Raw genomic sequence first — 25,175 nt, 5'->3', positions numbered from 1 at the left:
ATTTCTCGATCACTCATGGTGGGAAGAATGATTGTGAACGGCACGCACAGTCCATCAGTTTATCATTTCTGGGCACACAGCAAAATTAATTATGAAAAAAAGAGTGTTTTATTGCTTTAGAGCGAGTTTGTGGCTTTAAAAAAAATCTTCCTCATGAAGTGGAAAATCTTCCTCATTTTCCTTCAAATCTTCCTCATGGGTCAATGTAAGTGTAAACAGGTCTGGTGTGTGTGTGTCACTGTGTGTGAGTGAGTGTCACTGTGTGTGTGTCTGTCACTGTGTGTGAGTGTCAGTGTCACTGTGTGTGTGAGTGTCACTGTGTGTGTGAGTGTCAGTGTCACTGTGTGTCAGTGTCACTGTGTGTGTGGGTGTGTGTGTGGGTGTGGGTGTCACTGTGTGTGTGAGTGTCACTGTGTGTGTGAGTGTCAGTGTCACTGTGTGTCAGTGTCACTGTGTGTGTGTGTGTGTGTGTGTCACTGTGTGTGAGTGAGTGTCACTGTGTGAGTGTCACTGTGTGTGTGAGTGTCACTGTGTGTGTGAGTGTGTCACTGTGTGTGTGTGTGTCACTGTGTGTGTGAGTGTCACTGTGTGTATGTCACTGTGTGTGTGTGTGTGTGTCACTGTGTGTGTGAGTGTCACTGTGTGTGTGAGTGTCACTGTGTGTGTGTGTGTGTCACTGTGTGTGAGTGAGTGTCACTGTGTGTCTGTGTGTCACTGTGTGTCTGTGTGTGAGTGTCACTGTGTGTGTGTGTCACTGTGTGTGAGTGAGTGTCACTGTGTGTGTGTCACTGTGTGTGTGTGTGTGTGTGTGTGTGTCACTGTGTGTGTGTCCTCCGTGTCACTGTGTGTGAGTGTCAGTGTCACTTTGTGTGTGAGTGGCACTGTGTGTGAGTGTCAGTGTCACTGTGTGTGAGAGTCAGTGTCACTGTGTGTGTGGGTGTGTGTGTCACTATGTGTGTCAGTGTCACTGTGTGTCAGTTTCACTGTGTGTGTGTGTGTGTCACTGTGAGTGTGAGTGTCACTGTGTGTGTGGGTGTGTGTGTGTGTCACTGTGTGTGTGACACGGTGTGTATGTGTGTGTGTGAGTGTGTGTGTCACTGTGTGTGTGAGTCTGAGTGTCACTGTGTGTGTGGGTGTGTGTGTGTGACTGTCACTGTGTGTGTGAGTGTCACTGTGTGTGTGTGTCAGTGTGTGTGTGTGTCATCTGTGTGTGTGTCACTGTGTGTCTGTGTCTCACTGTGTGTCTGTGTCTCACTGTGTGTCTGTGTGCATGTGTGTTGTTGAAAGTTCCTGCAGATGTGTGTGTGCCTTTGTGTGTCTGTGTTGTTGAACATTCCTGCCGCCCTGGAGGATGTGTTGTGTACTTTCATCTGCATGGTCGCATTGGGGAAGGCACCATGGTTATGAAAATGAAATGGTTTTTTGTTGTGCTTCCTGACATAGACACACTAGTAAAGGCACCATAGAAATGAAATCAAATGTTTCGTTGTTGTGCTTCCCGACATAGACACATTAGTAAAGGCACCATAGAAATGAAATCAAATGTTTCGTTGTTGTGCTTCCCCACATAGACACACTAGTAAAGGCACCATAGAAATGAAATCAAATGTTTCGCTGTTGTGCTTCCCCACATAGACACACTAGTAAAGGCACCATAGAAATGAAATCAAATGTTTCGCTGTTGTGCTTCCCCACATAGACACACTAGTAAAGGCACCATAGAAATGAAATCAAATGTTTCGCTGTTGTGCTTCCCCACATAGACACACTAGTAAAGGCACCATAGAAATGAAATCAAATGTTTCGCTGTTGTGCTTCCCCACATAGACACACTAGTAAAGGCACCATGGAAATAAAATGAAAATGAAAGAAAATGGTAGGTTGGTTTAAGCAAAACTTTATTCAATTTGAATATCGCGACAAACATTATACAATATTTGACATGGATTGAAGATCCGTACATAAATTGTTGGTTGTCAATGTTGTGCGGCAGATCCTGTCAGCCGACGGCAACACGATCTGCCTGGACTCGTCCAGCGAGAACCACTGCAACTGGATGGCGCTGGTGCAGGTGGCCTCCACCAGGGAGGAGCAGAACTGCATGGCCTACCAGCTGGGCATCAACATCTATTTCAACACCACCAGCGACGTCCCCGCAGGCACCCCCCTCAAGGTCTGGTACGCCTGGAAGTATGCCCAGAACCTTGGCAAGCCCAGCCAACCCGACGGCAAGACTCGATGTAAGTTTGATCATAGCTTGAGTGTAGCGTTGTTGTTTTTCTTCAAATGATTTTACAAATTACAGTGCTCTGAGCTTTGTCCCCCTGGAGTTATGCGATTTAAATTTTGTTTAATCATTATTGTATTATTAATATTATGGCGCAGTGGTCTTGTGAATAAGCTGTCAGCCTCCCATGTGGAAGGCTGAGTGATCGAACCAGACCACATCTGGTGGATTAAGGGTGGAGATTTATTTTCCTCCCAGGTCAACTTATGTGCAGATCTACTAGTGCCTTGTCCCCAAAATGGATTATGGCTGCCTAAATGGTGAGAAAAAAACTGTCAGGCATATAATGTAAAAACCTGCTTGTGCCAAAACACAGGTGTTTATGAGAGTTGCAGCTCATGAACCCTGAAGAACAAGAAGGTTATTATTATTATTATTATTATTAATATTATTATTATTATTATTATTATTATTTTTGCTAATTCAGTCATTCTTTTCCACAGCCATGCTGGGTCTTGACGTCAATGAGTGGAGGAGCGAAGCCACCAACCAATCAGAATCCTCGGCCAACAACGAGGGTATCCTGGAGGCAGCGGCGTATCTGTCGTCGGTTCTGCCATCCACGTCTGCTGGTGGCGAGGTGGGGACGGTCATGATCAAGGAGGAGTCGCCGGCAGAGACACAGATATACAGGTGTTCCAAGTGCCCTCAGGTGAGTGCTCTTACCTTCAAAATACAGTGGTTAACTTCACAATACAGTGGTTAACTTCACAATACACTGGTTAACTTCACAATACACTGGTTAACTTCACAATACACAGGTTAACTTCACAATACACAGGTTAACTTCACAATACACTGGTTAACTTCACAATACACTGGTTAACTTCACAATACAGTGGTTAACTCCACAATACACTGGTTAACTCCACAATACACTGGTTAACTTCACAATACACTGGTTACGTAGAGGTTACATGCCGAGTCTCAGTGATTATTAAAAATAATGGTCGAAGTTAGCGGATCATGAAAAATGCGAGCTTTAGCGAGCTTTTTCATGACCGCGAACTGAGACCATTATTTTTAATAATCACTGAGACGAGGTGTGTAACCTCTTTATTCCTCCTTTCTTCAGTTATTCAAAGAAAAGAGGATTTTTTTGCGAAAGTTTGATCGAATCCTATTCTCTCAACCAGTCAACCTGCGCAGGCGATCGATTAATGCGCGGTTGTATAGTTCCGTGCAAATCATTCCATTCTGTTAACACTTCTTGTCAGTTTTCCTATTTTGGGCTAAAATCAAGTACACAGATATGCTGTTATTCTGCTGTGGCGGCAAAGGCAGATATTGTGTGTTCTGTATATGTTTTGGTATCGGTTACGATAATGTTCTTTCGTCAAATGGGACTAGCAGACGAACTTTTGCACCCGTGTTCCAACGTTAAAAACTGTATGAAGTTAAGTTTTCTGGGGAAAATAGTGTATGAAACCGCTTTATGTTGTTTAAATTGATGAGATGTGTGCATTTGGTTGCGTGTGATCTGTTTATTAAATGAAATATTGTTAAACTGACCGTCGGATTGCAGTCTGTTGTCGAAGAAACTGAGTGAAAAGAAGGGGAACTACTCTTGTCGCTAGACAAAGTATGAGTTACTTGCCTTGGGAAATTGCTCAGTGATGAACGTCTGATCTAGATTCAGAAAACAACCGAACTCATGGATTTTATATGGAGATTCATGTGTTCAGGCCTGTAGTTGTTAATTTAAATGCGGTATGTTTGTATTGTTTGCTCCAGAGATGTATACTTCGTACATTAGAGCGTTCGGAACTTTTCAGTCGCAAAAAGTAGTACCGAAACAGAACAGCTTCTCAACCCATTGCACTATCGAGGATTCAGGCTGTTGCTGGGTCGTTATTTGTTTGGTTGCTGGGTCATTATCGAAAAATAACTACCCCTACAAGTTTACAGAGGTAAAGAAGCAGAGGGGGGAATAATTCACAATACGCTGGTTAACTTCACAATACACTGGTTAACTCTACAATACAGTGGTTAACTTCACAATACACTGGTTATCTTCACAATACACTGGTTAACTCCACACACTGCTGTTCCCAGAGCTTCATTTCTGCCTCCTTAGCTGCAGGCAGGCTGAGCTATTTTTAGCATCCTTTCCACCACCGCTCTACACAGCAGTGCTGGCTCGCTCAGAGCCATACACTGATAAGTACAATCTTCTGGCGTAGCGCGGAAGCATTTGGAAGCAAGCGAGCTTAAGAACAGTGTGCTGGCTGCAGCTGTTGGTAGCCTCTGCCTAGACCATTTCTTACTTACACTAAAATGCAGGCCAGGAACAGCCGTGCACAATACAGCTGTACGTGCGTTTAAGGACCACAACAGATTGACGAAAATCGGAAATCCCAAAACAGATCGACTGCTAACGTTCCAAAATTCAGAAGAAGAAAAACAAGAATTGTAGGTTATTGGAAAATGTCATTATTGGACAAATTAAACGTTACATTTACAGTACGTCGACCCACTGGTTTTTTAAGTAGACGGACAGACCAACACTTATGATGCAAATAATGAACTTATCTCAAAATCGTCGATTAAAGTCGCTAGCAAGGTGTCACAAATTAGATGCAGCCATCTTGAAGACGCACTGCTCAAGGAATTTTGCTTTATGAAATTATGGTCTTGATTTTAGAACATTACCAGTCAACTTGTTACGGATTCTTCTTTCAATAAAAAGTTTATATCATATGGAGTTCAAATGTTATGCTTACAACTGTGCTCTTATTGACCTAATGCTACCAACATGTTACCTTATTTTAATTTTTCAAACAATGATCAGGCCTGGGAATGATACGCCTTTTGTCGTAAATACGACGAAGTCCTTTTCTAATTGTGTAAGAAAAGACATGTGCCCTTGAAAATGCTTAGAACGTAACATTTTCTCGTCAGTATGGCCAAACTACTTGTTCTCATTCCCAGGCCTGAATGATAATGGGGAAAACAACAAACCAAAAGATGCAAAATAACAAAGACTTTTTTCATGGTGAGACTAGTACAGTGGTACCCGCCTTTTAAGACCCCCTTCAATGAGGACTGGGTGGCCGAGTGGTAACGCACTTGCGCTCGGAATCGAGAGGTTGCGTGTTCGACCCTGGGTCGGGCCGCTATTTTCTCCCCCCTTTCCTAACCTAGATGGTGGGTTCAAGTGCTAGTCTTTCGGATGATACGAAAAACCGAGGTCCCTTCGTGTACACTATATTGGGGTGTGCACGTTAAAGATCCAACGATTGACAAAAGGGTCTTTCCTGGCAAAATTGTATAGGCATAGATAAAAATGTCCATCAAATACCCGTGTGACTTGGAATAAAGGCTGCGAAAGGTGAACATTCGCCTAACAGGCTTGAGGTTTGCTGGTCGATGTGAATGCGTGATATATTGTGTAAAAAATTCCATCTCACACGGCATAAAGCGCTTTGAACTTCGGATAAGGCGCTATATAAATAAAGAGAATAATAAAAAAATTAAAAAATTTAAGACTCCCCCTTTTTAAGACCCTGTTTTCTAAGATTTTCGGTTCTTTAACTTCATAAATTTAACCCCATTTTAAGACTCCCTCCTTATTAAGACCTAGTTTTCTAAGATTTGTAGAGGTCTTAAAAGGGGGTCCCACTGTATTAACTGGTGTGATGTGTGTGCAGATGTTCTACACGCAGAGCGACTTTGCCATCCACCTTCGCGGCCACATCATGCCCTCCAGCGTAATCACCGACACTCGCGGCCCCGCTCGCAGAGGTCGACCTTGGGGTCGTGCTGGGGTCACGCGGCCCATGGGCAGGCGGGGTCCTGGTCGACCCCGGAAGGCTACCGGTGTTCAAGAACCGGGTGAGATTGTTACAACGTTGATGGGGCAGCCCAAGAGACGGGGACGTCCGAGGAAAGTGCAGCCAGTTTCCGTGGCAACAGTGGTTCCCAAAACAGAGAGGAAGGAGGAGGGCGCGGGCAGTGAAGACCCTGTGCAGCCGGACGAGACTTCACCGGACATTGTCAGTAACGCTGCTACTGATGATGGTGAAATCAACAGGGCTGTTGAAGAAGATACGGCCGTCACGACTACATACACTGTGAAGAAAGAACTGACAGAAAGCAACATGGACCAGGACAGGCAACCTGAACAGACCACGCCCTCTGCAGAGCAAGACGGCACCACACAGACACCCGTTGAAGGGATGGAAGAGACGGTTTCCATAGCAACTGCGTCAGGACAAACCCCAAACACGCCTTCTCCTCAGCTGGCGAAGACGCCCAAGAAACGCGGCCGGCCCCCGAAGGGTCTAGAGAAAGGGGAGATGACCCCTCACACCCCAACACCGTCGTCTCATTCGTCAAGGCGCGTACAGCCGAGACGAACACTGAAAGGCAAGCGCACGTCAACGTTCCGCTACCCGGGCGAAAGCAGCTCGGATGAAGACGCAGAAGAGAAAAAGAAAGGGAAGAATGTTCTAAAACGAGCCATCAAGTCGGGAGAATATTCCGACGATGACTTTGATGTGCGTGACGATGACGATAAAGGTTTGGAGGAAGGGGAGATAAATTCTGAGGAGACGGAGGGGGTGGAGATTACGGTGAAGACACCGGAAGGGTTTGTTGTCAACAAGGCACCGGTCATTTTGCTTGACGAAGACACAGGCAAGACTCGAACCCTGGATCCTGCGACGCTGTCTGTTATCTCTTCAGGTGAGGCTATGTGTGTTTGTTAGTGAGTGAGTGAGTGAGTGTGTGTGTAAGTATGTATACTCTGAGTAGAAATGTTCATCTACTCGCCAATTATGAGTAAAGTTGCGGAAACAAATAGTTCGTTTGGCTAGTAAAGTTTTCTCTGTGGCTAGTAAATTTTCAAAATCACTTGCTAAAGGCTAGTACACCATTTTTTGACTCACATGCGAAGCAAAAGTGAGTCTATGTACTCACCCGAGTCGTCCGTCCGTCCGTCCGTCCGTCCGTCCGTCCGTCCGTCCGGACGTCCGTCCGTCCGTCCGGAAAACTTTAACGTTGGATATTTCTTGGACACTATTCAGTCTATCAGTACCAAATTTGGCAAGATGGTGTATGATGACAAGGCCCCAAAAAACATACATAGCATCTTGACCTTGCTTCAAGGTCAAGGTCGCAGGGGCCATAAATGTTGCCTAAAAAACAGCTATTTTTCATATTTTTCCCATTTTCTCTGAAGTTTTTGAGATTCAATACCTCACCTATATATGATATATAGGGCAAAGTAAGCCCCATCTTTTGATACCAGTTTGGTTTACCTTGCTTCAAGGTCAAGGTCACAGGAGCTCTTCAAAGTTGGATTGTATACATATTTTGAAGTGACCTTGACCCTGAACTATGGAAGATAACTGTTTCAAACTTAAAAATTATGTGGGGCACATGTTATGCTTTCATCATGAGACACATTCGGTCACATATGATCAAGGTCAAGGTCACTTTGACCCTTATGAAATGTGACCAAAATAAGGTAGTGAACCACTAAAAGTGACCATATCTCATGGTAGAAAGAGCCAATAAGCACCATTGTACTTCCTATGTCTTGAATTAACAGCTTTGTGTTGCATGACCTTGGATGACCTTGACCTTGGGTCAAGGTCACATGTATTTTGGTAGGAAAAATGTGTAAAGCATGTGAGTCGTATGGGCTTTGCCCTTCTTGTTTGACTTTGAGGGCTGGTAAGTGTGCTGGGGGAGGGGGGTATAGGTATGTGTAGTTTTGTTTTGAGTTGCACGGCTTACAGCCTGTGGTACATTTTTGTATGTGATTGTAATGACAATGGGTGGTATGAATTTGAACATGAAGGACTCTTTTTCTTCTTGTCGATCACACGTCTATACTGGTGGTGGTAGTGTCAGACCGGACAGCGAGACAAATGATACTGTCTTCTCCAAGTCCTCTTGAATGAAGGATATATAAATTTATTAACAGTCAGACACATTCCAAATCAAAATGCATTTTCATGAGAAAGGTCAAGCCAGTAAAAAGTGTAATGTCCTGTTTCCTTCACACTAACAGGAGTGGACAGCTCAGGTAACCATGTGGTCATCCTACAGTCTAACACCATGGACACCACCACCACCACAACCACCACCACCTCCGGTGCTGAAATGAGCACCATGGACGCTGACGCCATCAGCCAATCGCAGGCTGTCCAGTCCACGGATGCTTCCCAAGATGCATTAGCGGCTCTCGTAGACGCGGCCCTGTCCTCACAGAAAATGTCTGGTGGGCGTGAGGAGGGGAGGGAGGAGGAGCAAGAGGAGGTTGTGGTGGAAGCGGGTCAGGAGGCGGGGGAGGATGCAGGGTCTGACGACCCCGACTGGAAAGGACCCCTTGCGAGAAGAGAGGAGTCTGTGTCTCCCCGCAAGCGTCAAGTCAGACGACGTAAAGGTGACGACCCTGACCTTGAGCAGATGGAAGAGTCCGTTGAGGTTAGTGGGTGTTGTCTTTTGCTTCTGAGGGTTTGAGCATAACATTAGAACATTTGTGGTGTGCTTGTAAATTGTGTTTTTCCGTTTCTATTGTTTATTTAGACTGTATAAATTTGATTGCGCCAAAAACATTGTGCCAAAAAACGTAAGGAATAGCAAAGCCAAGGCGAGATACAGACGAGTCATTCTGGTGTTTGTATTCGCCCTGGGTGGGGATGGAACCAATGACCTCCAGTGTGAGAGGCACATGCTCTAAGTCTAACCACTGTGCAACTCCAGCTCACTTGTAAAAATATTAAAATACTCACTTGCTTAACACTTTCTACCCCACCTATGTTGACCAAGTCTTTTTTAGCCGAGACCAGCTGTGCTGCAGCAGGTCACTCAGAATTGTAGTAACTGTGTATGAACACGCTGGAATGCAGGCGTTTGATAGACGTTACAGGAAGCGACTGAATTTAACAGTCTGAGCAGATATATCTGTACCTGGTTAGATAGAGCCATATGAGTGGGTACGGATATGTCAATACCTGGGAGACGATGAGTTAAACTACTGACTTGTAAAACCGCTGACGTGCCTTTTGTCTGTGACAGCTTGTGTACGGGGCGGGGGGAACCAAGAAGTACGCGTGCGGCCTGTTTAAACTACTGACTTGTAAAACCACTGACATGCCTTGTGTCTGTGACAGCTTGTGTACGGGGCTGGGGGAACCAAGGAGTACGCGTGCGGCGTGTGCAAGAAGCGGTTCCAGCAGCTCAAGTACCTCAAGATGCACTTCCCCGCACACACCGACAAGTTCCTGTGTCATGACTGCGGCCGCCGCTTTGCACGACATGAGTCTCTCCAGAAACACGTCTGTGAGGATTGGCTGGCCCTGGTGGAGAGGATCGAGTCAGGTAGGATATTATGATGCGTTGAAACACAAACAAACACTCAAACAGTTAAAATAAACAAAAAGACAAACACCAGGGGCTCACATCCATGAGAGGTGGCATAGGACAAATGTCCTGGATAATGCAAAAGTGATAGGAGACATTTGTCCTGAACAAAAATAAATCAATAGGAAAAAAATTTTCTGGCACCAATATTCGTTTTGGCGGCATGTTGCTTTTTCGGAGAGAAAAAACGTGAAGGGAGGCAACTGTCAACCGGCTCGGAGCATTCAGAGTTGCGACCCTTGGAAGCTCTTCTCTATGAAAAGCACATAAAGTCTTCCCAAGTTTCATCTGCTTAGAGAGACACATCGCTTCGCAAAACATCGATAAAATAGCAATTGGAAAGTACTGACAATGTCCGGATCAAATAAAAGCATAATCGGACAATGACCACTTTGTGACAAAAACAATAGGACATATGTCCTCTTGCATGAAAAAAATGTATAGGACATTTGGAAAAAATATCCATGAATGTCGGATGTCCGACGTGGATATGAGTCCCTGAAGCACAAAAAATACAAACCTAAGAAAGAAAACTATTCAGTTTACAAGTAGAACAAGTGATGAACTAAAAAGGCCTCTTGCACTGTGACAGAGGAGGACGGTTCCATCAACTTTCGCTGCAAGGAGTGTGGTCGCAGCTTCCCCCAGATGGAGCACGCGCGACGTCACGCCTCCATGCACCGCGGCACCTGGGCCTGTGCCAAGTGTCAGAAGACCTTCCCCAAGCGACAGATGTTGCTGGACCACAGGTGTGGCCAGGTGAGTCTAGCACACTTATCTGTTGGTAGCCAAGTGATCTCTCAACACCCCGCCCCCCTACATCCCCTCCGCCCTGCCTATCCCTCTGGCCCTCAAGCCGGGAACAACTGTGCAACTTGTGTTTAGGCCACACACAAAAATAGTCTGTTTACGGTAACATGGGCAACAAAAATAGGGTCGGTAGGTCGGGAATTTTTTATTTTTTTCCCCATTTATTTTTTTTCTCCAAAAAACTATATTTTTAAGTTATTTTGCCAAAAAACAAAGATTTTAATTTTTTTCCTTAAATGCCAAAAAATAGTCTAGGGTCGCGCGAAAAAAAATAGGGTCGGTCGGGATACCGTAAACAGACTTTTTTTTTGTTGGCCTTATCTAAAATGATTGTGGTTAACAACAGGTGTTTTGTTCTCAAGCTGTGTTTGCCTTGGCTAAGCTAACTGTCACTTGGATGAAATAATCTTGAGAGGTTTTCCCAGCGCTCATCTTCATTGAGTTTACACTGTTGGCTGCCACAGCATCCTTAGATAAGGAGCTACACACTACAGGATCATCATGATCTTAGGGACAAATGCTCACTTTAAATCTTGAATACACACAACTCTATCAAAACACAACGTAACTTTCTTCACGTTTATGTCCTAACAGCCAACAGAGGGAACCGAGAGCGGCGAAGATTCAAACCAAGGGGCAGGCGACTCCTCGGCGGAGCTGGACGAGGGGGGAGAGTTTGCCTGCGACATCTGCAAGCAGACGTTCAACAGCGCCAAGTACCTGTTCCGTCACATGGCCATGCACACAGAGCTGTTCAAGTGCCAGGCGTGCGGCAAGTGCTACTCGCGCAAAGACTCCCTGCAGCGACACATTCTCAAGTGCTGCCCCGAACTGGCCCACGACTACAGCGTCTTCGCCTGCGACAAGTGAGTCATGATGATGACGATGAGGAAGAGGAGGAGGAGGATGATGATGATAAGGATGATGATAACGATAACAAGGATGATCATAACGATAACTGTATGCTTATGATGAGGAGGATAATGATGATGATAAGGATGATCATAACGATACCTATGATAACTGTATGTTTATGATAATAATGATGATGATAACTATATGATGATGATGATGATCAATATGATGATAACTATATTTTTATGATGATGACGATGATAACAATGATGATAACGATGATTATAACAATGAAAATAACGATATGTTTATGATGATGATGACAGAGCTTCCAATTTACTGCTTTCAGATTAGCATGCTACGTTGGAGCAAAAATTGCTGCGCTGTTACGCCAAGCAAAAAATTGCAACGCTCAAACAAGCATGCAACAGGGTCCCTCTTTGTAAATAGTCTTGGTTTTCATTTCTGCTTCTCACTCAGTATAGGCAGTCAGAATAAATGCTGTCCACACTGAAAAAAAAATGTTTGCCACTCGCCTGGGCCAGTTGAATAAACTATTTCGCCAGAATGTCTGACACAGGTTGTCGTGGTTTTCCAGGTGCAAGAAGACGTTCGGCACTCGCCTGGGCCAGTTAAATAAACTATTTTACCAGAATGTCTGACACGGTTTGTCGTGGTTTTCCAGGTGCAAGAAGACGTTCGGCACTCGGCTAGGGCTGGAGAATCACGTCATCAACTGCGGCAAGTTCCAGTGCGCCGTCTGTCGCATCGCGTTCTTCAGCGATGAGGACCTGGGCGAACACAAGTGCGAGGGGAAGATAATCGACGATGCCACCGGAGTGCAGTTCCCTTGCAAGGAGTGCGGCAAGACCTTTGCTTCTCTCCCTTACCTGGCGAGACACGAGGCGTCACATCATGCGGCCTTTGAGTGTGAAGTCTGCAAAAGGGTGAGTGCTGGTTGTAGGGAGTTTACCTTCCTGGGTGACAAGCATGATTCTGGGGTTTGAATGCGTGACGTCTGTACAAAGAAAGTGCTGGTGCTAGGGAGTTTACCTACCTGGGTTTTTGTTGATAAGCATGATTCTGGGGTTTGAGTGCGTGACGTCTGTACAAAGAAAGTGCTGGTGCTAGGGAGTTTACCTTCCTGGGTTTTTGTTGACAAGCATGATTCTGGGGTTTGAGTGCGTGACGTCTGTACAAAGAAAGTGCTGGTAGTGGTCGTGCTAAAATGTTACTTACCATTTTTAAAGGAAACGTCAGCCCTTGCTTCATTTGAAGCTGGTCAGTCAGATGATGCAAGCGGTCACACCAAGTCATACTCAAGAAAAAAAGAAGGAAAAAAAGTCGTAGCAAACAGGAAGAAATCTGTTAGACATTTTTACCTGCAGTCTGGAAAAGGCCTTGACTAATTGATTAGATCCCTGGTTAACCCCAGTGTTTACAGCAACTTGCTGAGCATTTCAGCAGGCACTGACTGGAAGATAACGAGGAAAAGAAGTGAGAAACAACTTGCTAAGCATTTCAGCAGGCACTGACTGGAAGATAACGAGGGAAAGAAGTGAGAAACAACTTGCTAAGCATTTCAGCAGGCACTGACTGGAAGATAATGACGGAAAGAAGTGAGAAACAACTTGCTAAGCATTTCAGCAGGCACTGACTGGAAGATAACGACGGAAGGAAGTGAGGAAGAACAGCAATCATTGACTTTGATTGCTATTGGTAATTCCCATAATTTTGCAGGCAGTTTTCATTCCACATAAACCCCTGTGTGTATCTGAAGCGAAATTGACTGGTACCAGGTTGTTGAAATGACAGCTTGCTAACATGATTATCTATGCTACAAACTGTAAAGGTGTCTCTCTACTCTCTATGTCACAGGTGTTCGTGAGGCGTGAAGAGCTCACCTGGCACGCCCCCGTGTGTAAAGGTGTGGGTTCCATCGAGCGTGACGGGTCGGCAATGTGCGAGGCGTGTCAGACTGAGTTCACTGACGCGCGACAGTTCCGGGAGCACTACCAGGTACACACCCACCCCTACAGGTGTGACAAGTGTGGCAAGCGCTTCATCAAGGTGAGCTCACTTTTTTGAGTCACTTGAGAAAAAGTGACTCTATGTAATCGGTCAGTGTTAGTCTGTCCGGCCGGCCGTCTGGCCGGCCGGCCGGCCGGCCGGCCGGCCGGCCGTAGACACCACCTTAACGTTGGACTTTTCTCGGAAACTATCAAAGCGATCGGGCTCATATTTTGTTTAGTCGTGACCTCCAATGACCTCTACACTTTAACGATGGTTTCGTTGACCTTTGACCTTTTTCAAGGTCACAGGTCAGCGTCAAAGGAAAAATTAGACATTTTATATCTTTGACAAAGTTCATCGGATGTGATTGAAACTTTGTAGGATTATTCTTTACATCAAAGTATTTACATCTGTAGCCTTTTACAAACGTTATCAGAAAAACAAGGGAGATAACTAGCCTTTTCTGTTCGGCAACACACAACTTAACGTTGGGCTTTTCTCGGAAACTATAAAAGTGACCGGGCTCAAATTTTATGTGAACGTGACTCATTGTGTTGTGAATAGCAATTTCTTCCTGTCCATCTGATGCCTCATATAATATTCAGAACTGCGAAAGTGACTCGATCGAGCGTTTGCTCTTCTTGTTCTCCTTCTTCTGCCTTCCTGGGCTGAAACTCCCAAGTACACTCTTGTTGGTTTTTTCACTATTTTTTTTTTTTTACGTGACCCTTCTTTCCCCGCCATTTAGGCAGCCTTACGCCAATTTTGAAAGAGGCATGCCTGGTATTTTCGTTTTTCTATAATCCACTGAACTCGGACATGGATTACAGGATCTTGTCTGTGTATACTTCGGTCTTGCGCTTGCGTGTACACATTTAGAAGGTCTGCCTATAAGTTGCCCTTGGAGACTTGAAAAACCTCCGCCCTTAACTCACCAGGCGCTGCTGGGATTTTAACACTCGACCTTCCGCACAGGAGGCTGGCATTTTATCCACTATGTCACCGCGTTGGTCAAGGGGAGATCACAATGCTAGCCTTTGCTTTGACTGTGTGCCGAGAATGAATTGAATGAGGGGGGTACAGCACCTGATGTAGTGTGGTTGCACAATGCTAGAACTTCTTTTAACTCATTGTCTCCCAGGTACGGATATATCCGTACCCACTCATATATGGCTCTATGTGACCTGATACGGATATATCCGTACACACAGTCACTTCAGTCGCTTCCTGTAACGTCGATCTAACGCCTGCATTCCATCGTGTTAATACACAGTTTCTACACAGTTACTACAATTCTGAGTGACCTGCTGCAGCACAGCTGGTCTCGGATAAAAAAAAACTTGGTCAACATAGGTGGGGTAGAAAGTGTTAATCACGATAAAGCTGTGGAACTGGCCAAGTGAAATTACCAAAAGTACATTGTGGGGAAACTTTTGACTAGCGAAATATTTGTGACAGCATATGGGAAGCAGGTATAAATTCGCACAACACGTGTTCAAGTCCCTTACAGAACAGCTGGCAGGTGAACACATGCTGAAGTTTTTGATTTGAACTTGTTGAACTCTGTGGGGGCTAATCTTTGCAGGTGCTGTCCAGGAAGGCAGCATGCACGCCACAGTTATATATATGGCAATGTCATTTTGAGTTGGGAATAGAAGATGGGAGTGTTGCAGTGTGATACAATAATGAACCTACCTGTCTGACCTTACCTGTGGTGTACCTGTCCAGGTGGGAACCCTGCACACCCACAAGTGTGACAACGTGATGGTGGGGCGGGAGGGCGAGGAGGAGGGGGCGTGGCAGTGTGAGATGTGCGAGAAGACATTCAAGAACGAGCGCTACCTGGCCAGACACAAACAGCTTCACGGACAGCCGTCCTTCGACTGCGAGTACTGCCACAAGAAGTTCATACGCAAGGTTGGCAGTTTTTTGACTCACATGCGAAGCAAAAGTGAGTCTATGTACTCACCCGAGTCGTCCGTCCGGCCGGCCGGAAAACTTTAACGTTGGATATTTCTTAGATACTATTCAGTCTATCAGTACCAAATTTGGCAAGATGGTGTATGATGACAAGGCCCCAAAAAACATACATAGCATCTTGACCTTGCTTCAAGGTCAAGGTCGCAGGGGCCATAAATGTTGTCTAAAAAACAGCTATTTTTCACATTTTCCCCATTTTCTCTAAAGTTTTTGAGATTCAATACCTCACCTATATATGATATATAGGGCAAAGTAAGCCCCATCTTTTGATACCAGTTTGGTTTACCTTGCTTCAAGGTCAAGGTCACAGGAGCTCTTCAAAGTTGGATTGTATACATATTTTGAAGTGACCTTGACCCTGAACTATGGAAGATAACTGTTTCAAACTTAAAAATTATGTGGGGCACATGTTATGCTTTCATCATGAGACACATTTGGTCACATATGATCAAGGTCAAGGTCATTTTGACCCTTATGAAATGTGACCAAAATAAGGTAGTGAACCACTAAAAGTGACCATATCTCATGGTAGAAAGGGCCAATAAGCACCATTGTACTTCCTATGTCTTGAATTAACAGCTTTGTGTTGCATGACCTTGGATGACCTTGACCTTGGGTCAAGGTCACATGTATTTTGGTAGAAAAAATGTGTAAAGCAGTTCTTAGTGTATGATGTCATTGCTAGGTTTAGTTATTTGAGGTCAAGCATGTGAGTCGTATGGGCTTTGCCCTTCTTGTTTGTGTTTTTTTTTCAAGTTTGTTAACTTTTCTTGTAATTCACTTTCTTGATTCTCTCCCCTGTATTTCTTGTATTATTATAGGCATGTTTGGGCTAACGTTTTTTGCTGACTTTTTCCCCCCTACCCCTCACCCCCACCCCCTACCTCCTCTCTCGCACTATCCAGAGTTTCTTCTTTCCTTTGAGCTGCGACTTTGTGGTTCTTGTGCTTGTTCTTGTTCTTGCTGTGCTTGTTTTTGAATAGCTTGGAGTGTTATGTGGCCATGTTAAGTATCAGCACTTTCAGGGTCTGGCTTTCACCCTTGCTCCTTGGTTATGATGATGCTGCCAGTATTGTGCTCAGGCCTCAGTCTTTGTTCACTGGCGCATACATTTTTGATCTGACACATTGTTCTGACCCCTGACCAGTCGACCGTCCGCTAGTGTTGATACGTAGGAGGTCATAGGACATATATTTGGACCTATGAATATTTTTAGTCCAGGTCCAACTGACCTACTGTCCTCTGTATCAAGGAACAACACTATGATGTTAACAAAAAACAAGTCGCGTAAGGCGAAAATACAACATTTAGTCAAGTAGCTGTCGAACTCACAGAATGAAACTGAACGCAATGCAACGCAGCAAGACCGTATACTCGTAGCATCGTCAGTCCACCGCTCACGGCATAGGCAGTGAAATTGACAAGAAGAGCGGGGTAGTAGTTGCGCTGGGAAGGATAGCACGCTTTTCTGTACCTCTCTTCGTTTTAACTTTCTGAGCGTGTTTTTAATCCAAACATATCATATCTATATGTTTTTGGAATCAGGAACTGACAAGGAATAAGATGAAAGTGTTTTTAAATTGATTTGGAAAATTTAATTTTGATAATAATTTTTATATATTTAATTTTCAGAGCTTGTTGTTTTTTTATTATTCTCTATATTTATATAGCGCCTTATCCGAAGTTCAAAGCGCTTTATGCCGTGTGAGATGGAATTTTTTACACAATATATCACGCATTCACATCGACCAGCAAACCTCAAGCCTGTTAGGCGAATGTTCACCTTTCGCGGCCTTTATTCCAAGTCACACGGGTATTTGATGGACATTTTTATCTATGCCTATACAATTTTGCCAGGAAAGACCCTTTTGTCAATCGTGGGATCTTTAACGTGCACACCCCAATTTAGTGTACACGAAGGGACCTCGGTTTTTCGTCTCATCCGAAAGACTAGCACTTGAACCCACCATCTAGGTTAGGAAAGGGGGGAGAAAATAGCGGCCCGACCCAGGGTCGAACACGCAACCAAATGTTAATCCAAATATAACATATTTATATGTTATTGGAATCAGCAAATGATGGAGAATAAGATGAACGTAAATTTGGATCGTTTTATAAAAAAATGTTTTTTTTACAATTTTCAGATTTTTAATGACCAAAGTCATTAATTAATTTTTAAGCCACCACGCTGAAATGCAATACCGAAGTCCGGGCTTCGTCGAACATTACTTGACCAAAATTTCAAGCAATTTGGTTGAAAAATGAGGGCGTGACAGTGCCGCCTCAACTTTCACGAAAAGCCGGATATGACGTCATCAAAGACATTTATCAAAAAAATGAAAAAACCGTCTGAGGATATCATACCCAGGAACTCTCATGTCAAATTTCATAAAGATCGGTCCAGTAGTTTGGTCTGAATCGCTCTACACGCACGCACACACACACACACACACACACACACATACACCACGACCCTCGTCTCGATTCCCCCCTCGATGTTAAAACATTTAGTCATAACTTGACTAAATGTAACAAAAGCAAGGAAGTCGTGAGTCAGCAAACAAATAGCAACACAATTATATGACTAGGGGCAATTAAGACTTTATTTTCTCATCCTGAATCATTCACATATTCAGCCAATGTCAGTGTCTGAAACAGTCTCCGTCAGCCAATACAGTGGAACCCCCATTATAAGACCTCCAACAATCTGAGAAAATCAGGTCTTAAAAAGGAGGGGGTCTTAAAATGGGGGTAAATTGACAGAAGTTCTGAACAGAAAGGCTGAAATAATAAGGTCTTAAGAAGGGAGGGAGTCTGAAATTAGGGGGTCTTAAAAGGAGGATCGCACTGAATTGCCATGATTTATTTTCAATAACATTACTCATTTTTGACTCACATGCGAAGCAAAAGTGAGTCTATGTACTCACCCGAGTCGTCCGTCCGTCCGTCCGTCCGGCCGTCCGGAAAACTTTAACGTTGGATATTTCTTGGACACTATTCAGTCTATCAGTACCAAATTTGGCAAGATGGTGCATGATGACAAGGCCCCAAAAAACATACATAGCATCTTGACCTTGCTTCAAGGTCAAGGTCGCAGGGGCCATAAATGTTGCCTAAAAAACAGCTATTTTTCACATTTTTCCCATTTTCTCTGAAGTTTTTGAGATTCAATACCTCACCTATATATGATATATAGGGCAAAGTAAGCCCCATCTTTTGATACCAGTTTGGTTTACCTTGCTTCAAGGTCAAGGTCACAGGAGCTCTTCAAAGTTGGATTGTATACATATTTTGAAGTGACCTTGACCCTGAACTATGGAAGATAACTGTTTCAAACTTAAAAATTATGTGGGGCACATGTTATGCTTTCATCATGAGACACATTTGGTCACATATGATCAAGGTCAAGGTCACTTTGACCCTTATGAAATGTGACCAAAATAAGGTAGTGAACCACTAAAAGTGACCATATCTCATGGTAGAAAGAGCCAATAAGCACCATTGTACTTCCTATGTCTTGAATTAACAGCTTTGTGTTGCATGACCTTGGATGACCTTGACCTTGGGTCAAGGTCACATGTATTTTGGTAGGAAAAATGTGTAAAGCATGTGAGTCGTATGGGCTTTGCCCTTCTTGTTATATTTATTTTCAAAAACATTCTTTTGATGCTGACGTCATTCCCTTTTCACGTCATTCATTTCCCATATAATCATTCGTTCGCTTGTGACTTCGCAGCTAGCGGCCGAAAACTCCATCAAGCTAAGTTCTTGTTATTTATTGTTTGTCTGTGCACTTAAAAGACCGTTGGGTTGATATATTTGTGACTGTAACGTATTGTTTTGTCAATAACAAACATTCCAATAACGTACCTTTCTTGTTTTTTTAATTTTTAAGAACATTGCACATTTCTCTACTTCTACCAGGACTAGCTCAACGACCACAAATGTACAGAAGTTCTGAACAGAAAGTCTGAGAAAATAAGGTCTTTCGAAGGGAGGGAGTCTGAAATTGGGGGGTCTTAAAAGGGGGGTTGCATTGTATTGCCATGATTTATTTTCAATAATATTGCACAATTTTCTACAGGACTATCTCAACGACCACAAGTGCGTGCTGCCAGACGGGACCTCGGTACGCGTGGTGCGCAAGAAGAACCGTCTGTACATCCGCGACGACCTGGCCTGCCCGCACTGCAAGAAGACGTTCAGCAGCCGCTCCAACCTCAACAAACACATGCGTGTGCATGGGGAGCGGCAGGCAGAGTGCCAGGTGTGCGGCAAGAAGTTTCACTACGACAGCTACCTCAAGCTGCACATCGCCACCGTGCACGACCGCCAGTTCCAGTACCAGTGTTCACACTGCGGCAAGATTCTCTTCTCCAAGACCGGCCTCATTGCACACATCAAGCAGTTCCATCAGGTGTGTGTGAGTGTTAGGTGTGTGTGTGTGGGGGCTGGGTTGTGTTAATAATAATAATAATGGTGATTTCTATAGCGCTTTCGAACACACAAAGCTTTTTGCAAAAGCAATAACAACATCATTACCAGAATGACGCCATTGACGGAATAGAACACAATCATAAACACTTTACAACAAAACCAAAAAACAAAACATAAATGATACAAAAATCCAGAGGCTCTTACAGGAACGAACTCTCAGTATACACAACAATTATAATGCACACACACTGTTGGGTTAGTGTGTACGTGTAACAAGATTCTCTTGCCTGTTCATTCACATCCAGTAGTTCCATCAGGTGTGTGTGTGTGTGTGTGTGTTGGGTGTGTGTTGGTATTATGGGGGGGGGGGGGGGATGTTAGTGTGTACGTGTAGCAAGATTCTTTTGCCTGATCATTCACATCAAGTACAGTCAAGATCGCTTTACACGAAATGAAAGGGACCAATATTTTTTTCGAGTTAACGTTTTTTCGCGATAATGAAAATGATCAAACTATTTTGAAATCGGTTTACTTGCAGCGATGTTTGCGAAACTCGTTTGAACTGCTGACGCGATTCGATTTCAGCTTTCGGTTTGAACGGAAGTACTCTTTTGTGTAAGAATACAGCCCGCGTCTTGTTGTTGTTAACTTTGCAGGAGTCTGACTTTCGGGTCGCTTCATTTCTCTGACAGCAAATATTTCCAAAGGAAGCCGCTTTTTTCCGTGTTTTGACGGGCCAATGAAGTGATGAAATGATTAAAGCATAGAAGATACCCGTTTTAAGTATAAACGCTTCAACAGAGTTGATCGGTGCTGACCAACCGAACAAACGCGCGTAAGCCGTAGAGTGTTTTCGGAAGTGGCTTCAGAATCTTGATACACCGTGACATTTGTGTGCCATCTGCTCCAATTTCCAAAGTGAGAGATTATGGAATTATCGGGAAGAATATGCACGCGCAAGAAGCAAACACCACAAGAGAGCTGTACCGACTTCGTGATAAAGTCTAAGTTTACGTCGACCATTTCATTCTTTCTTTCAATGGGCCGTGCAAACACGTGAACACTTCTCGCTTTGGAAGCTACAAGTTAAAAAAACCAGTTGTTTGGTGGTGCAAGAGACCGAGAATCGGCTTCATGTCAACGTTTTTTGCGTGAGTCTCACATCGTTTTATTTCGCGTTATGATGTTTTTTTTAGTAGGGTTTATGAAGGGAATGATTGGGACTGACAACACGTTTCGCGTAATGTTTTTTTCCGGCTTATCGTTTTTTTGTGTTAAATGATCTCCACTGTAGTTCCATCAGGTGTGTGTGTGTTGGGTGTGTGTTTGTGTTATGGGGGGGGGGGGGGTGTGTGTTAGTATGTACCTGTAGCAAGATTCTTTTGCCTGATCATTCACATCAAGTAGTTCCATCAGGTGTGGGTGTGTGTTCGTGTTATGGGGGGGGGGGGGTGTTAGTGTGTATGTGTGGCAAGATTTTCTTCTCCGGGACTGGCCTCATTGCACACACCAAGCAATTCCATCAGGTCTGTGTGTTGGGTGTGTGTTGGGTTGGGGGGGTAGGGGGAAAGGGGGTGTTAGTGTGTATGTGCCGCAAGATTCTCTTCTTCAAGACCGCCCTGATCGCACACTTCAAGCAGTTCCATCAGGTGTGTGTGTGTGTTGGGTGTGTGTGTTGGGTGTGTGTTCCTGTTATGGGTGGTGGGGGTGTGTTAGTGTGTATGAGTAACAAGATTCTCTTCTCTAAGACTGGCCTCATCGCACACATCAAGCAGTTCCACCAGGTGTGTGTGTGTTCGTGTTGTGGGGGGGGGGGGGTGTATGTGTGTCAAGATTCTCTTCTCCAAGACCGGCCTCATCACACGCGTGAAGCAGTTTCATCAGGTCTGTGGGTGTGTGTGGGGGGGGGGGGGGTGTGTATGTGTGTCAAGATTCTCTTCTCCAAGACCGGCCTCATCACACGCGTGAAGCAGTTTCATCAGGTCTGTGGGTGTGTGTGGGGGGGGGGGTGTGTATGTGTGTCAAGATTCTCTTCTCCAAGACCGGCCTCATCACACACGTGAAGCAGTTCCATCAGGTCTGTGGGTGTGGGGGGGGGGGGTGTTATTGTGTATGTGCGGCAAGATTTTCTTCTCCGGGACCGGCCTCATTGCACACACCAAGCAATTCCATCAGGTGTGTGTGTGTTCATGTTGTGGGGGGGGGGGGGTGGGGGGGGGGTGTATGTGTGTCAAGATTCTCTTCTCCAAGACCGGCCTAATCACACACGTGAAGCAGTTTCATCAGGTCTGTGGGTGTGTGGGGGGGGGGGGGGGGGGTGTTATTGTGTATGTGCGGCAAGATTTTCTTCTCCAAGACTGGCCTCATCGCACATATCAAGCAGTTCCACAGGGTTCGTACAGAGTCCTTGAACCCTGGAAAACTCCTTGAAAATTGGAAAACCTTTTCCAGGCCTTGAAAAGTGCTTGAAAATAGAGTTTTGTTAAATAGTCATTGAAAAGTACTTGATTTTTCCAAATTGTTGCCTATACATTTCGTCAGCAGCTTGTCTTATTTAAAAAAAATGCAACCCCCTTTTTTTTCGTCAAACACAGTACACACATTTTGGGAGAATAAAAGATCGACTGAAAACGAAAGTAGACGAACTAACTATTACTAGTCACCCGTAGTTGCTTCCCTTCCCGGAAGTTGGCAAGGGAAACAACTACTGAATGACTAATAGTTTGCAGACTTGAAAAACTGAAGGTAAGCTTGGTGCTTTGCATTAATTTGAGGAAAATCATGTCCTTGAAAAGCATTTATTTGGTCCTGGAAATGTCCTTGAAAACTCATTGAATTGTATCAGCTCTGCCCTGCAGGAACCCTGATTTCCATCAGGTGGGTGTGTGTTTGTGTTAAGGGGGGGGTTAGTGTGTATGAGCTGCAAAATTCTCTTCTCCAAGACTGGCCTCATGATCCACATCAAGCAGTTCCATCAGGTCTGTGCATGTGTGTGTTGACTGCCAGACTGGTGTGTGAGTGTGTGCATGTGTGTGTTGACTGCCAGACTGGTGTGTGAGTGTGTGCATATGTGAGTATGTGTTTGTGTGCATGTTGTGCATCGCCTTGATGGCATGAGAAGTAGCGATCTCCAATCTTCATTGTTATTTATATTACAGGAACAGGTGAAGCTGTTCCCCTGCCCCAAGTGCGGCAAGACGTTTCGACAGAAGGGCAACATGAGGACTCACCTGTACTCCCACACCAAGGAGAGGTCCTTTAAGTGTGATGTAAGTTGATTTGACAGATGACGGTTCAGGTGTGATGTAAGTTGATCTGACAGATGACGGTTCAGGTGTGATGTAAGTTGATCTGACAGATGACGGTTCAGGTGTGATGTAAGTTGATCTGACGGATGACGGTTCAGGTGTGATGTAAGTTGATTTGACAGATGACGGTTCAGGTGTGATGTAAATTGATTTGACAGATGACGGTTCAGGTGTGATGTAAGTTGATCTGACAGATGACGGTTCAGGTGTGATGTAAGTTGATCTGACAGATGACGGTTCAGGTGTGATGTAAGTTGATTTGACAGATGACGGTTCAGGTGTGATGTAAGTTGATCTGACAGATGACGGTTCAGGTGTGATGTAAGTTGATCTGACAGATGACGGTTCAGGTGTGATGCAAGTTGATTTGACAGATGACGGTTCAGGTGTGATGTAAGTTGATTTGACAGATGACGGTTCAGCTGTGATGTAAGTTGATATGACAGATGACGGTTCAGGTGTGATGTAAGTTGATCTGACAGATGACGGTTCAGGTGTGATGCAAGTTGATTTGACAGATGACGGTTCAGGTGTGATGTAAGTTGATCTGACAGATGACGGTTCAGGTGTGATGTAAGTTGATATGACAGATGACGGTTCAGGTGTGATGTAAGTTGATCTGACAGATGACGGTTCAGGTGTGATGTAAGTTGATTTGACAGATGATGGTTCAGGTGTGAAGTTGATCTGACAGATGACGGTTCAGGTGTGATGTAAGTTGATCTGACAGATGACGGTTCAGCTGTGATGTAAGTTGATCTGACAGATGACGGTTCAGGTGTGATGTAAGTTGATCTGACAGATGACGGTTCATGCATTGTGGAAGTTGTATGAAAATAAACTGGTCCAAAAGTCTGAAGTTAGACTGCACAATACATTTTATATTTGGATTGAATTTGTTCCAACTTGTTCACACTCATTCCAGTGTGTTAGTTGTTACAGATGCATGTACCCTAAAGTACCCTGACCAGTTTAACCGTTGTCACTTAGAACACACCTTGTTCACACTCATTCCAGTGTGTTAGTTGTTACAGATGCATGTACCCTAAAGTACCCTGACCAGTTTAACCGTTGTCACTTAGAACACACCTTGACCACACTCGTTCAACATTTTGCAATATGGTTCGTCATCTCTGCATTACAGATATGCCTTAATACGTTCAAATACCCAGATCAGTTGAACCGTTGTCACTCAGAACACACCCTGACCAAACTTAATGCATACCTGTCAAGCTCTTGTGGACTCTCACCATAAGATTTTGCTAACAAAACCATAAGTTTGCACCAAAAAGCATAAGACAACGTGCAAAATTGCAGAAGTCGTTAGATTAATCACCACAAGAACTAAATACATGCAACACACACACACACACACACACACACACACACACACACACACACACACACACACACACACATACACACACACACATACACACACACACAAGAAATCAGCCTTATTTCACACATAATAAGAAAAATACTTTTCTCAACACTGAACTGCACTGTTTTATGTAATTTTGAAATGCAAAGCATGTTTAAATGTAAATTGTACTGAGAATCACCCAAATTGTACAAAGACAGTACACTTCCAACCAGACACACATTTAGTGATTCACAAAAACACCACATGATAGTAAAGGCACAAGACAAGTGTGTTTCAACATTCATTCATTGAGCACAGTGATGCAATCATGAATGGAAACCCCCACCACAATGTGCAAAAGAGAACATTTTAGCCAAACAGAACATGTAAAACACACAGGTTACAAGCCAGAAACTCATGTGTATCTCAACAATCAAGGACAAATACCAGATCAACAAAAGTATGATATGTAAATGCTTTAGTTTGAGGTCGCGCATGTTCTAAAAGCAAGTCCTATTATGATCGGTTGTGACAGACATCCGGTGCCAACTTTTGCTCTCTACCTCTTCGAAAATGCATCATAACGCCATTATTTTTATTTATATGGCTTCACACTTGGTACAATGGGAGAAAATACTGTGTAGATACTAGAACAACAAACATATTACATGTAAATGCTTTAGTTTGAGGTCGTGCGTGTTCTAAAGACAAGTCCGACATGATCGGATGTGACAGGAATCCGGCT

General features: G+C 44.1%; 1 protein-coding gene across 1 annotated transcript in view; it reads left to right on the top strand.

The window, feature by feature from the left end:
* LOC138980434 (uncharacterized) overlaps positions 1-25,175 on the top strand; it is a 43,018-nt gene that overhangs the window by 4,979 nt on the left and 12,864 nt on the right. The window contains exons 5-16 of the mRNA XM_070353313.1: positions 1,994-2,240; positions 2,731-2,939; positions 5,938-6,973; positions 8,307-8,722; positions 9,412-9,619; positions 10,254-10,420; positions 11,066-11,337; positions 12,012-12,273; positions 13,205-13,396; positions 15,068-15,256; positions 19,404-19,736; positions 22,915-23,025. Of these exons, the coding sequence (XP_070209414.1) occupies positions 1,994-2,240; positions 2,731-2,939; positions 5,938-6,973; positions 8,307-8,722; positions 9,412-9,619; positions 10,254-10,420; positions 11,066-11,337; positions 12,012-12,273; positions 13,205-13,396; positions 15,068-15,256; positions 19,404-19,736; positions 22,915-23,025 (3,642 nt within the window). The remainder of the gene's footprint in view (positions 1-1,993; positions 2,241-2,730; positions 2,940-5,937; positions 6,974-8,306; positions 8,723-9,411; positions 9,620-10,253; positions 10,421-11,065; positions 11,338-12,011; positions 12,274-13,204; positions 13,397-15,067; positions 15,257-19,403; positions 19,737-22,914; positions 23,026-25,175) is intronic.

This window comes from Littorina saxatilis, linkage group LG11 (assembly GCF_037325665.1).
Source record: "Littorina saxatilis isolate snail1 linkage group LG11, US_GU_Lsax_2.0, whole genome shotgun sequence".
In the NCBI taxonomy this organism is placed as follows: Eukaryota; Metazoa; Mollusca; class Gastropoda; order Littorinimorpha; family Littorinidae; genus Littorina; species Littorina saxatilis.
The sequence above is the reverse complement of the archived record's forward strand: the minus strand, read 5'-3'. Positions and strand labels throughout refer to the sequence as shown.